Source organism: Tetrahymena thermophila (genome assembly GCF_000189635.1).
Source record: "Tetrahymena thermophila SB210 genomic scaffold scf_8254716, whole genome shotgun sequence".
Classification (NCBI taxonomy): domain Eukaryota; phylum Ciliophora; class Oligohymenophorea; order Hymenostomatida; family Tetrahymenidae; genus Tetrahymena; species Tetrahymena thermophila.
The window spans coordinates 900,427-915,314 of record NW_002476481.1 but is presented as its reverse complement, the minus strand read 5'-3'; the positions used below and the strand labels follow the sequence as shown (position 1 = coordinate 915,314).

The window sequence follows — 14,888 nt, the reverse complement described above, 5'->3', positions numbered from 1 at the left end:
AAAGTGTTAAAATAAATTAAGATATTAATTGATGTATGAAAATTAAATAACTAATTTAAATTCCTTTATTAACTTAAAATTATTAATAGAAGTCATATTTATTGAGTTACAAAAATAGATTCCATTTTTAAAGCACTTTTTTAGAATTAATTTATTTGTTTATTCAATTTTAATTAAAAAATTATTAATTGTTTATTTAATTTTGTCTAATTTTTTGCCCACTAAAAGAAATTTGATTTTTAGGATCTACATTTTCATCTCTTTGCGAATTTTTTCTTTCAGACATTAGTGAAGAATTGGTATTAATTTTGGTATTGTTTTTTAGAGGTGGCTGAAAACTTGTATTGTTAGATGAATTTTTCAAGAAGTTAGATAAAGATTATTAATAAGATATATCACTTCCTGAAATTAATTCTTGACTTGTTCCAACATTAGCAAAAGAAAAAGTTCTGTTATGGTTGTTTGTGTTCGGTTATGAGCTTTTTTCATATCGCCTTGATGAATTCATGCTTGCCTGGCTTTAGTTGTTATTGTCAATTTTTTTAAATGAAAATAAATTTGTCTTTTCTTTATTGTTGTTAAATGCAAAGTCTTTTTAATTTTAGGTAAATTATTACTCTGTTTACTGAAATTAATTTTCTTATTAATTCAATTTAAGTATTTTATTTTTTATTTTTTAGCTGTTTGTCATTTCAGAAACTTTTTCTTTTAATTCAGCTCCTATGTTTTGTGATTAAGGCAGTGCTATTTTGTTAAGTTTTTACTAATTTATTATTATTTAACTTTTGGTTTCTGATTAGCTTTGGTTTTTATTGCTGACAGAATTTCTTTTTTAAGGTATTTTTGAAGAAGATGATTGATTCAGTTTCATTTATTGAAGGATCTTTTCTTGCATAGTAATGCTTCCACTTCTTTAATGTGATTGTGTTTCATTTTGTGAACCAATATTTTAATTTTGTTATTACTAGCTAATAACTTTGTTATGATTTAGTTAATATTGATTTGAATTAGATTAATTTCTTGTTTAAATATATTATTCTTATTGAATTACGTTTGCTTGATGAATATAATTTTCTTATTTTAGTACATTTACCTGTTTAACTGAACTGCTTAAATTCATATTTTATTAATTATTCACTTAAGAAGTGATTGGGTCATCGTTTTATGGAGAAAAAGAATTCTTGTTAATATCATTTAAATTAGATAAAGGGCTAGATTCATTATGTAATATATTTTTTTATTAAGCTGGAGCATTAAAAATTTCATACCCATTTTAATAGCTTTGGTGAACTTCTACTTAGGAAGTATCAAATTCAACTTTGCTTGCCTAAAAACTAGCTTCGAAATTTTTAACATGCTAATTTGTAGGACTCAAAAAGGCACTTAATTCTTTTTTTCTCGAAGATAGCTTCATTTTTAGATTGTTAACAGGACTTCTATCTTTTTCAGGTTGACTTTAGCCTCTAATTAGTTTGATTTCATCACAATATTGATCGTTTTGAACTAAATTGAACTAATTTTCCCTGCTTCTGACTTGATCTTGAGATTATTTTTTAATCTAAAGTTTCATTTAGCTAAGAATTTAAATTAAAATGATTTTTTAAGCAAATAATTTATTAAGATGATGATAATTTTTTATGAAAAAATAAGATTTTAAAGTAAATAATTTACTCGAAAGAAATATTTTAACCATTTGGAGGAGTTTAAACAAAAGTTGATGTCGTGTTATTGCTATTTCTAAAAGAGTGAATCTGTTTAGGATTTGGTATATTAGAGCTGCTCAAATCAAAAAAGGAATCAGTGTTACATCTTTTGCTGAGGAGACTTTCTTCACTAAATTTGATGTTATTTATAGGAATATTCAAATTGGAACACTTTAATTTCAACTAAGCTATTTCTTTTTAAAGCAAATCTTCTCTAACAGCTAGTTTTTATTCGTTTTCAGTTATTAACTTATCTCTATTTTCAAGTTTCTCCTTATAGAATAAAGAAGATTACTAATTTTAAACACAATCAACTTAAACAGCAATTGCCTCTAACTTTTTTTAAGCTTCTTCTAGCTCTTTGATTAATTCGTTGTGTTTACTCATCATACTTAGCTCAATTGCAGCCAATTCTTTCTTTTTATCTTCAATCTGTCTTTTGCTATCTTCTATCTCCTTGCATTGCTCTTAAAGCTGCACTTATTCTTGTTCTGTTTGCTACTCTTTCTCGTTTAGACTTGCAAACCTTGATTCCAAAGATTCTTCCTGCTTAATGTAATAATCCAATTCTTACTATTTAATCAAATACATTTAGTCATTAAAAAGATCTTTTTAACTTTCTTAATTCTGATGAATTAAATTATCTTTCTAAATTTGTACTTCATAAAATTCTTACTCAACAATTGCATTTTTCTTTACAATTTCTTGCTTAAGTGCATTTAAATCCTACTCAAATCCATTTAATTATTTTTCTCTTTCAAATAACATTTTTTCCAAATTCTATATTTCTTCTAATTCTGCTGCATCTTAAATACCTTTGCTTTATTATCTTTCACTACCTCTGCCAGAGGGTTTTTATGATCTATTTGTTTACTCTTCTTCTAATTGACAAAATGAAACTTGTTCGCTCTGCCTAAATTTCTCTTTTAGTTCTTCCTCTTTCTACTCCCGATATGCAAGTCCCGACTCCCATATATCAAAAAACTCAAAAAGAATTTTGAGTCTTTGAATTTATTTTTCCATATCAACTATTTCAGTTAAAGTAAAATCCTCTCTGTTGTAAATGCTTTAGTAGTTTTATGTAAAATCATTTTACATAGCTTTATTAATTCCTTCACATTTATTAGAGTATTTCTTCTAAACAGACATTTTAGAAGTTATTTTAAAACCAAATTTGTTAAAATAATTTTTGTTGTTATTAAGGCAATTCCTACTTATTATGTATTTATTTTTTTCTTATTTTTAGGGTATTTTATAAAATTAATAGAAATCTAAGTTAAGTAAAGTAACTAATATCCACAATTAATCTTTATTTAACAAAATCAATATGAACTTCTAAAATTTTTAAGCTTTAATATATCTGTTAATTTTATTGATTGTAACGTTAAATATCTTTATTTTATTTATTCTAATTTAAAAAGTTTTTGATTTATTATTTTTTAAAATATTTCATTAATTTAATCCAATAAATAAATAAATAAATAAATAAATAAATAAATAAATATAAATTAAGAAAAATTTAGAATAACGAAGAGTGTGAAAAAAATAATGGCAATATAAATATGAAATCTGCAGACTTAGATGACCAAAATCATAATCTCTAAGGAAGACATTTTGATTAAAGAATGAAAATAACCTGAAAAATAAAATTATAAAATAACAGAATTTATTTTTGTTAAATATGAGAAATAACTTATATCTTAGAACAATAATACAACTTAGAATAAATAAATTAATAAACTATTTAATATATGATATTAATTTAAAGATTAAATGTCATTTAATTTTAAATATATTTAGTTTTATAAAAAGTTATTATAAATTTTATTTGAAACACTTCATTAAAATATTAAATTAAAAGATTTATTTTGTAATCATTTTAAAAGCTATATTTTTATTTTTAAGCTGCTTAATTAATATTAATAAATTCATCAGTTTTAAAATTTTGCCTTTTGATTTAAAGTTTATTTTACTAAAAATAAATTTCTATTACTAAATTTAGCTCAATTTAATATAATTCGAAAAGAAATAGAAAGTTTTTAAAATAAAATTAATTATAACGAATATTAACAAACAGTCAATTTATTGATATTTAAACATTTTATAATAAACAATTTTTAAATAAAAGAATGAAATTCCTCTAAAATTTATGATTTGCTACTTTTGATTTTGATAATTATATTTAAAAATACTTAAGGTGATGGATGATGCAAAAATATTTATTTTTACTTTACTTTGTAAACTGTTTTTACATTTATAACATCTGTAATTTAAACAAGCTGAGTCTTATAACAAATTAATATTGATATTATCTATTTTTAATAGATGAGGAAGGTAAGTTCTAAAATAGTGTTTAGAAATATTATTTTAAATGGAGTAGATAGTATGAAAATTAATGTAAATTAATTATTAAATGAGTTTCACATGCTGATTTGAAACCAAAATTGTAGATTCAATTTAAAAAAGATGATCGATCAATCAGTCTTGTTATGTATTAATAAATTTAGAATGAATTTGATAGAAAAGAAGAATAAATGAAAAATTTCAACGTGTATTGTAGTTCTAAATTTTATAAATAGTTAAAATTGGGTTGAAAAAACATACATATTAGTAGAGATTTTAACTTTTTTAAGAAATAAATTAATAAATTTGAATAATTTTTAAAAAGAAAATAAATAAATAAAATCTAAATTAAGATAAATAGATTGATTGATAATTAAATATTGCATTTGAACAAATCATTTAATTAGCAATTAAATAAATAAATAAGTAAGGAAGAAGTCGAAGTTCAAAGACCTAATCACACTTTAAAAGCAAGAATAAGCATTCAGAGAAATAAACAAATAAATAAAAAATTAGATTTTAGGAATATGAAAATAAGACTGATCCACTTGCTGGTTTTCTTTAACGCAGCTGTATTCATCTTAGCTAATTAAAAGAATCCATATAAAGTTTTGGGATTGCCTACAACAGCAACTGATGAATAAATTCAAAAGAAATTCAGAGAGTTATCTAAAAAATACCATCCAGACATAAATAAAGACCCAAAGGCAGCAGAAGTCTACTCAGAAATAACTTCTGCCTACGAAATTTTGTCTAACCCGACTTCAAAATAAAAATACTTTGATGAAGTTGACAGATAAAATCAAAGATCTAATCAATTTAATTTTTAAAATTGGGGATACCAAAACTATGGCTATCACTAAAATTCATAAGTAAAACAATAAAATTACAAAAAGAAGTGGAATGAACTCTTCTAGAAGAGACATTCTTAGAGCTACTAAAGCTACTATCAAAATAAAAAACGTTCATATTAGCCTTCAAGTACATCTAAGTTTGGTTGGATTAAGGATAAACTATCTTCTTTACTATTTGGAGGTGGATTCAGCGATATTTTGATTTATGGAGCTATAATATTTTTAGTAATTAAGCTTTTTGGCAACTTGGTGCATGTGCAAATGATATGATTAAAATCTTATACGATCCTTCAATTTTAATATGTTTATTTCTATGAAATTTGCTCTCTTTTACTAAACTAAATAATAACAAAAAAACAAGAAAACAAACAATCAAATAGAGTATGCAAAACTCTTAAAAATATTGTGTACCTGTTTGAATAAGAATTTTAATTGGATCCTTTTATTTTTAACTAAATTTTAACTTTAAACTAGAATTCAAGCGATAAGTAAGCAAATTTCTTACTTTACTGTCATTTATAGAACTCATTCATATATTATTATTGACATGCAATCAAACAAATTATTTTAATAAAAATATATTGCAGGATAATTTTACAAACAGCTATTGTTATTTCTGTTTAGTTTATATCTATCTTTTATAAATAAATAAATAAATAAATAAATTAGTTAGTTAGTTTTAAAAATGTAATTTATTGTCTTTCCATCTTTTTGTTTTTTTGTTTGTTTTGTTTTGTTTTAGTAAAAGAAAGAACAAAGTATATTTTAGATCAAGTATTTTGGTAGTTTTTCTTTATGATTAAATAAATACTTACTTACATAGATATATCTATTTAAGTGATTTAATTTTATTTAAGAGGAAATAACTCTTTATATTATTTATATGTTGATTTTAATAAAGTATAAATTTGTTTAAATTATTAATTAGGGTTTGAAATAGAAAATTAAAAATTGTTCAAATATTTTAAGAAAACTAGAATTTATAAAAATACAAACAATTCAATTTATTTATAAAATACCATACTTAAAATAACATTTAATTTTGATAATTTAATATTAAATAGCTTATTAATATGCCAAATATGAATGTGAGTCAAAAGCAATCTATTCTCTATTCAATTAAGCTTTAGAGTTTTTTTACTTTTGTTACTAGCTTTTTTTTACTTTATTGGCTAATTTAGTTGAAGCTGTTATTTAATAATAAAATAATAAATTAAATTTATTTTGTAATAATAATATAAAAATTTTATCAGCTATTTATTTTAAATAAAAAACACATATTGTAAATAATATTCAAAGAATTTACTCTAACATAAGATGCAAAATTTAAAGTTTTCGTAAATTTTATAAAACACAACCTAAATTATAGGCTCCTTAATCTCCCAAGTTATTCTCTCTTTATAATATTATAAATTTGTTGATAAATAATTTAAAATATTTAAAACAATATATAAAACAAGAATTGGAAAAAATTAACATAATTTGAAAAGTAAAATCAATAAAGTAAAAGCTTTTAAAAATTAAACCTTAGGTCTAAAAAAAGGTATGAGAGTTTAGCAGATTGCGATAAACCATAAATTAAACCTTATATACCAGTTGCTCCAATTTATGTACCACTTTTTAATAATTGCCAATTAGAATAATGAGACAAGATAAATTAATTATTAAATTAAATAATAGTTAAAATAATTAAATTAGTTATTAAAATATTATTATTTACTAAATGTATATAGACAAAGTAGAGAGATTGGTGGATTTAGCTAAAGCATAACCTAAATTAGATAAACCTTCAGATGTAAATTTATTCTCGCTTAATTAATATATTATTAAAAAGTTCAAAAAAATGTTTAATGTTTTATTAATAAAAAAATTAATTAATTTTTTATTTTTGTTTCATTTTCTGAATAATTTAATTTTACTTAAGCTAAAGAGTTAAATTTGTAAGACTAGCGCTCTTAGCTAATCCAGAACCCATATTAGATATACCTTTATCTCCAATATCGTTAAGACTTATAATTAACAAAAAAGGTTTGAAAATGATTTGTAAGTATTAAAGCAAAAAATAATTACAAAAGAAAATGAATTAAATTATTCAATTTTCATTTTGGATTTTTAGTTCAAAATAAAATTATTAATTATGCTTGCTTTATAAATTCAATAAATATGATAAAAGGTAAATTATGACACAAATACTATTACGTTAAATCAAGTTCTAGAAGCTTAAGTTAAGGGAAATTTGATAAAGAAGAACCTAAGTATTATGCAGCATCATCGTTAATATGATTGTTACTATACATTTAAATTATTAAAATGGTTAATCCAAATAGTAATTTTAATAATTTTTAAAATTTCTTAAGTGATAACTTGCTAAAATAATTTTATGAAAATTAAAAAGAATTTCAATTTACTATAATTTAAGTGTCATATAAGTTAGATTTTAACAGTTTGGTAGAGATAATCCTAGTTATTGTGCTCCTGCTATACCTATTTCGTCATTCCTTTAATTAAGGTAAATTAGATATCATTTTTATTACTAAATTTGAAGTATTTCACTAAATTACTAAAAATAAAGAATAAAGTCATTTAAATTTTGACAAGATGCTAAACCAGAGCATAAACCTTAGACACCTAAGGAACCAAGTTGATTTTAGCTAATTATATAAAATAAGTTTATTAAAATTAAAGTAAATTTAAAAATAAGTAAGTAATTTAGCCCAAAAAATAAAATTTTTTTTTTTTTTTAATTGATATAGCAAAAAATCTAATTAAAATTTTACATATTTTTTTATATAAATTATTAAAAAGAAATGAAAATTTATTTGTGAAAAAGAAGTAAGAAAGTAAATATCAAATCTACTATTTAATAATTAATTATTTGTGAGAAATTAAAAGTTTTACTTAAACGAAATTATTAAAGTTTTTAAATTGATGCACTTTGCTAAAGCCTAACCTAATTCTGCTACCCCTTAAGCGCCAAAATTGTTTTTTCTTTTTTTAAGATAATTTAGTATATTTTAGATTAAAAAAACTTTAAAGTTTAGAAAAGGCAATTCCTTGATAAAATAAATAATTTAATAAAGAAATATGAAACCTAATTTAGATTTTAAATAATAAATAGTAGGAATGCCCAAAATCTCAAAATCTAATAAAATTAACTTATTTACAAAAAATAGATTCTCAAGCTCTAAAGGTTAGTGCATTATATCAAAGCTTTACTTAAGGCTTATATTCCTTAGATTCCTATTTCGCAAAGCCTTTGATATTAAATAAGTAAATTAACATTCTAAGCATAAAATAAATAATAATTTATTACATTAATTTTATATCTATATCAGTATGAGACTGTAAAGATGAGTTTAAGAACTTTTTAATAAAAAGAATATACTTTAGATTAAATTAAATCTATAAAAATAAATGTACATCTTCAAGTTTTTCAAAAACGCTACTTTCTTGCATCTTTTATTTATTTTTTACTTTTTTTATATCACTTTTTTTTAATTTTATAAAATAATTAATTTATTTTGGATTTAAAGATAATCTGATTAATAATCTATCAATAAATTAATTATAATTAGTTTACTCTAAATTGAAGGAAAATAAGACATTTTTTTAAGGAACTAAAATAAATGTAAAAATCTATTTAATAAATTTCATCAAAGTTTATTTTAAATCTCTTTAAATAATAAAAATAAAAATGGATACAAAAAATTGATTAGGATTATATATAGCTAAATTATATTTTGACATTTCGATTGCAAATCAAATGAAGTGTTAATTTATTAACTAACTAAATTAGTTAACTTTAGAATAGTAGAATAAAAATTTTAAAGTGATAATGCTATATTTTTAAATATTAAAACAATTTGATAAGCTTGACAATAATTTGTTATTATAATATTTTTATTCAAAAAAATTTACATTAAAAAAACAAAAAATTTTTGACAGCTAAATTTAATTTCACCAAAAGATATATTCACTTAATTTTTGAATGGTGTTGAAAATTGATACGCTTAATTAATATAACTTTTTTTATTATGTAAAGACTATTGTTATTTGAATTAAATATTACTTTTTGATTTAAAAATGCTTCAATTTTAATAATTATAAATTCTGTTTAATTTTTAAATAATTATAAATAATATTTATTTTGAGTAATTAAAAAATGCAGCTTTTGTGATAATATTTTAATTAGAAAAAAATACTTTGAAAAAATAATAATGAAAAAATAAAAATGAGATGGTTTCAGATAAAAAATAAATTTGTGTCAGAAAAATATTGTAAAATGTAATTTTTTAGCTCTCTTTACTTTAAGAAATTGTTTAGTTAAAATGGGCAGTAGTATAAAAGGTAATTAAAATAGAAGATACCTAATATCAAAAATAGTAAAAATGATGATTAATGAAATTTCGCAATATTGTGATATCATAATTCAGAATTTACGACAGGTTAAAAGGAAATTTCTTTTAGGATCTTTAAATGCGAAATAGTTGAGTAATTATTAAGAATAATCAACTATAAAAGAGAAAAAGAATATAAAAAGAAAGAGTAAAATAGAAGATATAAGTGCATCACTCTTAAATTAAATAATTATATATTGTGATTTCACTTGTATCCTGCAGCTAAATTGTTAAAAATTAAAGTCATTCTTCGAAAATAGCTGAGCCATTACTCCATCTTAATTTCTTTCTTTCTTTTTTGCTTTTTATTTAATTTTGACTACTATGGAGATTTTCTACTATTTCATAATTATAAAATATGAATTAAAAAAAGTATTGTATTGCATTATTTATATGTATGTATCTTTTATGCAAATGAATGGATTAAACACTTTGTCACACTATCTAAAATAATTGCACATAGTTAATATGTGATTTGCATGCTTATTGCATAGAGACAGACAGATAGGCAGATAAACGTTCACTTAATTAGAGATGCATCAAAGTAATTATACTTCATGATGTATTCATTGATCTTATATTTAGATAGAGCTAGGAAAAGAAAAGAAAATAAAATTAATAAGCAAGCAAATAAATAAAATAAAAAGAAAAGAAAAGATAAACCTTCAAAAACAATAATTAAATAAAATAAGAAGAAAAAAAAATCTTTTAAAAATAAAAGCATCGAAAAAAATGAGATCTGCCATCAAGAAATTATTGCCCTTAGTTTAATTAACCAAGACCATGCCCAAGTACTCCTTGGTCACTGTCAATGCTAAGAATAGCATGAAAATCAAGCAATTCTAGAGCTAATATCTCCTTACTCACACTAGCAAGGCTAATTTCGCAAGTGAGAATCCATAAAATCCTTAAACATGCACAAAATCAATCTACTGCTACTATCATTTTTCTAAAATTTTTCTTATTCAGAATAACTGATAAGATTTAAAATAAAAGTCATGAGCATTAAAGCCATAAAAATGCCTAAGTCATAGCTTCCTTAATTTTGAATGCAATTTATTATTTAAGAACTGATTATTGCATAATATTATAATTATTCAGTTCTCCCAATCGCATAATAAATGCAAGAAAGCAGCAAGATTGATTATAGCATCATTATAAATTAATTCAATTAACATATTCTAACTTTCTGTTTTATTAAAACTATAGTTAAGACTATCAATGTTCCTTCTATGGGTGACTCCATCACTGAAGGTCAAGTTCACTAAATGTTGAAGAGTAATTTCATTTACAAAAATCTTTAAAATGGATTAACGAATTTCTTCATTAAGCAAAAAAGAAAGAAAATTTAAAGAATTTTTTTTCAAAAATTCTCTACTTGATCAGCTTTTTCAAGTAGATTTCATTGATAAATATTTAATCAATTATTGTATTGAGACTACTTAAAAAAAAGATTAATAATCGATTAAAATAATGTCAAATGATATAATTCACATAGCATTTTAAACAGAAATTCTATTTATTTTTTCTACTTTATAAATTTAATTATCATAACATAAATTTAATAGAGGTTGGTGATTATGTTGAATTAGACGAAGTCGTTTGCAGCGTCGAAACCGACAAGACCCAAGTACCAATTCGTTCTCCTGAAGCTGGTGTTATCACTGAATTATTTGCCTAAGAAGGTGAAAACGTTAATGTAGGAAAGCCCTTCTTTGTCCTTGATACTGATGGTAAAAAGCCTGAAGGTGCTGCTAAGCCAGCTGCTGCCGCTGCTGGAGCTAAAAAGGAAGAAGCTCCTAAGAAAGCTGAAGCTGCTAAGCCTGCTGCCTCCACCCCTGCTCCTGAAGCTGCTAAAAAGACTGAAGCCCCTAAGGCTGCTTCCTCTTCTGCTGCTTCCCAAAAACCCACTCAAATGGCTATCCGTAATTAATTAACAAATAATTATAAATAGCAGCTGGTTTATTTTAAAACAAAAGCAAAAAAAAATAAATTGTAAATTAGTTTTCGTAAAATAAACAATCAAACTAAAAAGCAAGTTCCAATTAAGTAAGTAAGCAAGCAAACATCTCAAGCTGTAAGCAGACAAAAATAAAACACTTTAAAGAATATTATAAAAGCAATATCAAATATATTTTAGAATCAAATAAACAACTAAGTTACCAAAAGCAAATGAAATAATATATAAATTTTAGATAAAAAAATATTGAAATAGTCGTCATTTGCAACTTAAAAAAAGAATTTGCGAGAAACCAGCAATCAATAAATAAATATAAAAAGTTTAAATTATTAAATAAACAAAATAAAAATATGATTTTATAAATAACTTAGAATGGGGAGAAAAGAATAGAACTGAAACTAGACAACCCTTATCCAAGATGAGACAAAGAATCGGTTAAAGACTTAAAGACTCTTAGAATACATACGCTTTACTTCCTACTTTCAACGAAGTTGATATGAGCAACGTCATGGAAATAAGAAATAAATACTAAGAACAATTCCAAAAGAAACACAACGTTAAGCTTGGTTTCATGTCTTTCTTCGTTAAGGCTGCTACTGCTGCTCTCCAATAATAACCTATCGTTAATGCAGGTATTCGTTTTATTCTTTATTCTTATAAATAAACAAATTATTTATAAAAATAGTTATTGATGGAAAGGAAATTGTTTATAGAAACTACGTTGATATTTCAGTTGCCGTTGCCACCCCTACTGGTTTAATGGTTCCCGTTCTTAGAAATACCGAAAATATGTCTTTTGCTGACGTTGAAAGGGTAATTTTTTTTTTAAATATCAAAATTTTTAGCTAATTCTCAAAATGTTAAAAATAAATATTTAAATCATTCTTTTTTTAATCATAGGAAATTATCCGTTTAGGAAATAAAGGTAAGGAAGGATCCATTACCGTTGAAGATATGGTCGGTGGTACTTTCACTATTTCTAATGGTGGTACTTACGGTTCTTTGTTCGGTATGCCCATCTTGAACCCTCCTCAATCAGCTATTTTGGGTATGCACGCTGTCTAAAACAGACCCGTTGTTAGAGGTGACCAAATCGTTGCTAGACCTATGATGTAAATTTTTAATTCATTTAATATATGATCTTGAAATCAAGCATTATTTGAAAATTGAACACTTAATAAACGTATAAAATAGGTACTTAGCTTTAACTTATGATCACAGACTTATTGACGGTAGAGAGGCTGTTACCTTCTTAAAAACTATCAAGGAAATAGTCGAAGAACCCTCTAAGCTGTTATTTGAAATTTGAAAGAAATAATAGATAGCAAGTATAAATAGATGAAAAGAGAAATAAATTATTTAACGATAGTTAGATATAAAATAAAAACAACTAGATTTTCTATTTTTCTTCTCATCAACCACAAAATTAATTATTAATTGTAAAATAACTAAATTATATATTGAAAAAAGTAGATGAAGTAAATAAATCGGTTAGTTAGTTAGTTAATTACTTACTTAATTACTTAATTAATGAATGAATGCATTAATTCATACATTCATAATACGTATATATCATCATTAACTATATTCACACACACGTACCTACGTACTTACGTTTACGTTCATCTCTTTCATCTAATCTTTTTTATACTAATAAAAATATTCTAATTAATTATAAATAAGAAATATGAATAGTTAATAAAATTTATGTGTTTCTTCTCAATTTATACTCAGTTATATCTTATTTCTTACATTATAATTAGCATGAATTTATTTGTTCTAAAATCATTTCTTAAGACTAAATAAAAATATAAAATTATCTTTAAAATTTTCAAATAAATTATTATGATTAAAAAAATAACTGTAATTAAAATTCTTTAAAAGCAATCTCAAATAATTTTTTAATCAAGAATACAAGTTGATTTTGAAATCTTTTTATATTATTTTTTAAACATATAGATGATATAGATTATCATTTTACATATTATAAGCTTAAAATAATTTATATAAAAATATATTTATGAATTATCAAATCTAAGCAATCTTTAAAATTAGAAAATTTGAATCAAGATTTTATTTTAGTAAAATTTATTTATCCTCTAGCTTTTATTTAATATTTATTATTTTTAAGTTTGAAAAAAATTCATGTTTCTGCCAATAAAAATTAAAAATTTTTAATTGCATTTATTTTTCTTTAACAAATAAGTAACAAATAATTTTGTACTATTTCTATTTTTATTTATATAATATATGATTATAATTTGAATATCAAATTTTTAATTTTCAATATTAAGTATTTATTTTGCTTAAAATCTAAAATATAGATTTATTTAAATTGATTAAATATTTTTTGAAAATATAAATTAAAGTGTTCAATTTTTAATATGAAGTGTGATTATATTAAATTCTAAAAAAATAGGTATTTAATTCATTTTTAAGTGCAAATTAATTTTAAGAGTAAACATTTTTAATAGAAAATAAATTACATTTTAGTAAAATAAAAAAGTATGCTTATTTATTATTTTTTATATAATGTGATTTAATATAAAATAAAGTTAAATTTAGTTTAGATTTTGTTTGATCAAAAAACCTAAGTTCAGTAGAAATTTTGAAAAATTTATTTAATTTTGTTTAGATTAAATATATGGTAGTTTAATGAAATAATTACTTACAAAACTTAAATCAAATAAATTAATAAAATTTATATCTTTCTATTTCTGATTTTTTTATACTTTTTTATCTTAGAGTTAGTTTTAAATATCTTAGATATAAATGATTAATTATAGAAGATAAAGATTATAAAAACTGTTTTATAGTGAATTCAATTAAATTTAAATAGTTTTAGTTCTTTAGTAAGCATTGGACTTTACTGCTTTACACTCACTTAAAATTGTTAATAGCAATGAAATTTAGATAAATTTTTTAATTTAGACAAGATAGCATATCGATTGTTAAAATATAAAATTGAATAAATTTAAACAAGTGTGTGACTATTATTTTATCTTCTTTTAATAAAATTTGATTCTTACTTTGTTAAGTTTACCTTCTATTTCACTCTTACATTAGCTATGATTAGAGTAAATAATTTACTGCATAATATTTAGAAAGGAATAATAAAGATTGAAAAGGTTATTGATTAAAAATTCATAGAAAAATATTGATTTACTCTGAAAATAAAATTTTTAGGAATGAAAATCTTTAAAGGATAAAAATTAATTTGATATCAATCTTATTAACTTTTTAATATCTTTTTCCTGATATTTAATCATTTGATCGGGAAAGCTAATGACGTAGCCTTATTTTAACTTTTTAATTGGAATTTTTCTCTCACTTCTTTAAAATAATTATTATATTTACTTAGTTTTTGAAGTTAAATTATATTAATAATTCTATTTTAGTATTATTGTTTATTTAGTTTAAACATATTTTCTTAAATATCTTTTTGAGCTATAGAAGAGAATTTTCTTTATATCTTTTCCTGTTCATGAAAGTTGTCTTAAAATATTAAAAAATTTTAAGAATAATTCCTACAATTAGAATTAGGATATTTTTTAATCAGCAATATGAATATTTATTTGAAATACTTATAGCTAATACTAATTTTATTTCTTATGCTTAATATTAAGAGTAA

General features: G+C 22.1%; 4 protein-coding genes across 4 annotated transcripts; 2 read left to right on the top strand and 2 right to left on the bottom strand. All coding sequences in view use genetic code 6, as the record gives it.

Moving 5' to 3' along the window:
- Window positions 1-163: 163 nt before the first annotated feature.
- Window positions 164-2,987, bottom strand: TTHERM_00105490 (hypothetical protein; the record flags this gene model as incomplete). The annotated part of the gene is made up of 2 exons (XM_001012299.2): window positions 1,672-2,987; window positions 164-1,574 (listed from the first exon to the last, which is right to left on the bottom strand). Exons 1-2 carry the CDS (start codon window positions 2,850-2,852, stop codon window positions 164-166), a joined length of 2,592 nt encoding a protein of 863 aa, XP_001012299.1. The 5' UTR covers window positions 2,853-2,987.
- A 1,586-nt stretch (window positions 2,988-4,573) lies between these two features.
- Window positions 4,574-5,170, top strand: TTHERM_00105470 (chaperone DnaJ; the record flags this gene model as incomplete). The annotated part of the gene is made up of 1 exon (XM_001012297.3): window positions 4,574-5,170. The coding sequence occupies one exon, from the start codon at window positions 4,574-4,576 to the stop codon at window positions 5,168-5,170; it is 597 nt and encodes a 198-aa protein (XP_001012297.1).
- Window positions 5,171-5,899: 729 nt separating this feature from the next.
- On the bottom strand, window positions 5,900-8,356 carry TTHERM_00105460 (transmembrane protein, putative; the record flags this gene model as incomplete). The annotated part of the gene is made up of 11 exons (XM_001012296.2): window positions 5,900-6,087; window positions 6,207-6,296; window positions 6,427-6,710; window positions 6,820-6,909; window positions 7,100-7,189; window positions 7,309-7,398; window positions 7,462-7,551; window positions 7,799-7,888; window positions 8,065-8,154; window positions 8,214-8,263; window positions 8,321-8,356. The coding sequence occupies 11 exons, from the start codon at window positions 8,354-8,356 to the stop codon at window positions 5,900-5,902; spliced, it is 1,188 nt and encodes a 395-aa protein (XP_001012296.2).
- Window positions 8,357-10,029: 1,673 nt separating this feature from the next.
- TTHERM_00105450 (2-oxoglutarate dehydrogenase complex protein, putative) lies at window positions 10,030-12,566 on the top strand (the record flags this gene model as incomplete). Its single annotated transcript, XM_001012295.3, has 7 exons — window positions 10,030-10,186; window positions 10,507-10,575; window positions 10,866-11,222; window positions 11,629-11,889; window positions 11,943-12,070; window positions 12,158-12,369; window positions 12,452-12,566. The coding sequence occupies 7 exons, from the start codon at window positions 10,030-10,032 to the stop codon at window positions 12,564-12,566; spliced, it is 1,299 nt and encodes a 432-aa protein (XP_001012295.3).
- Window positions 12,567-14,888: the final 2,322 nt, after the last annotated feature.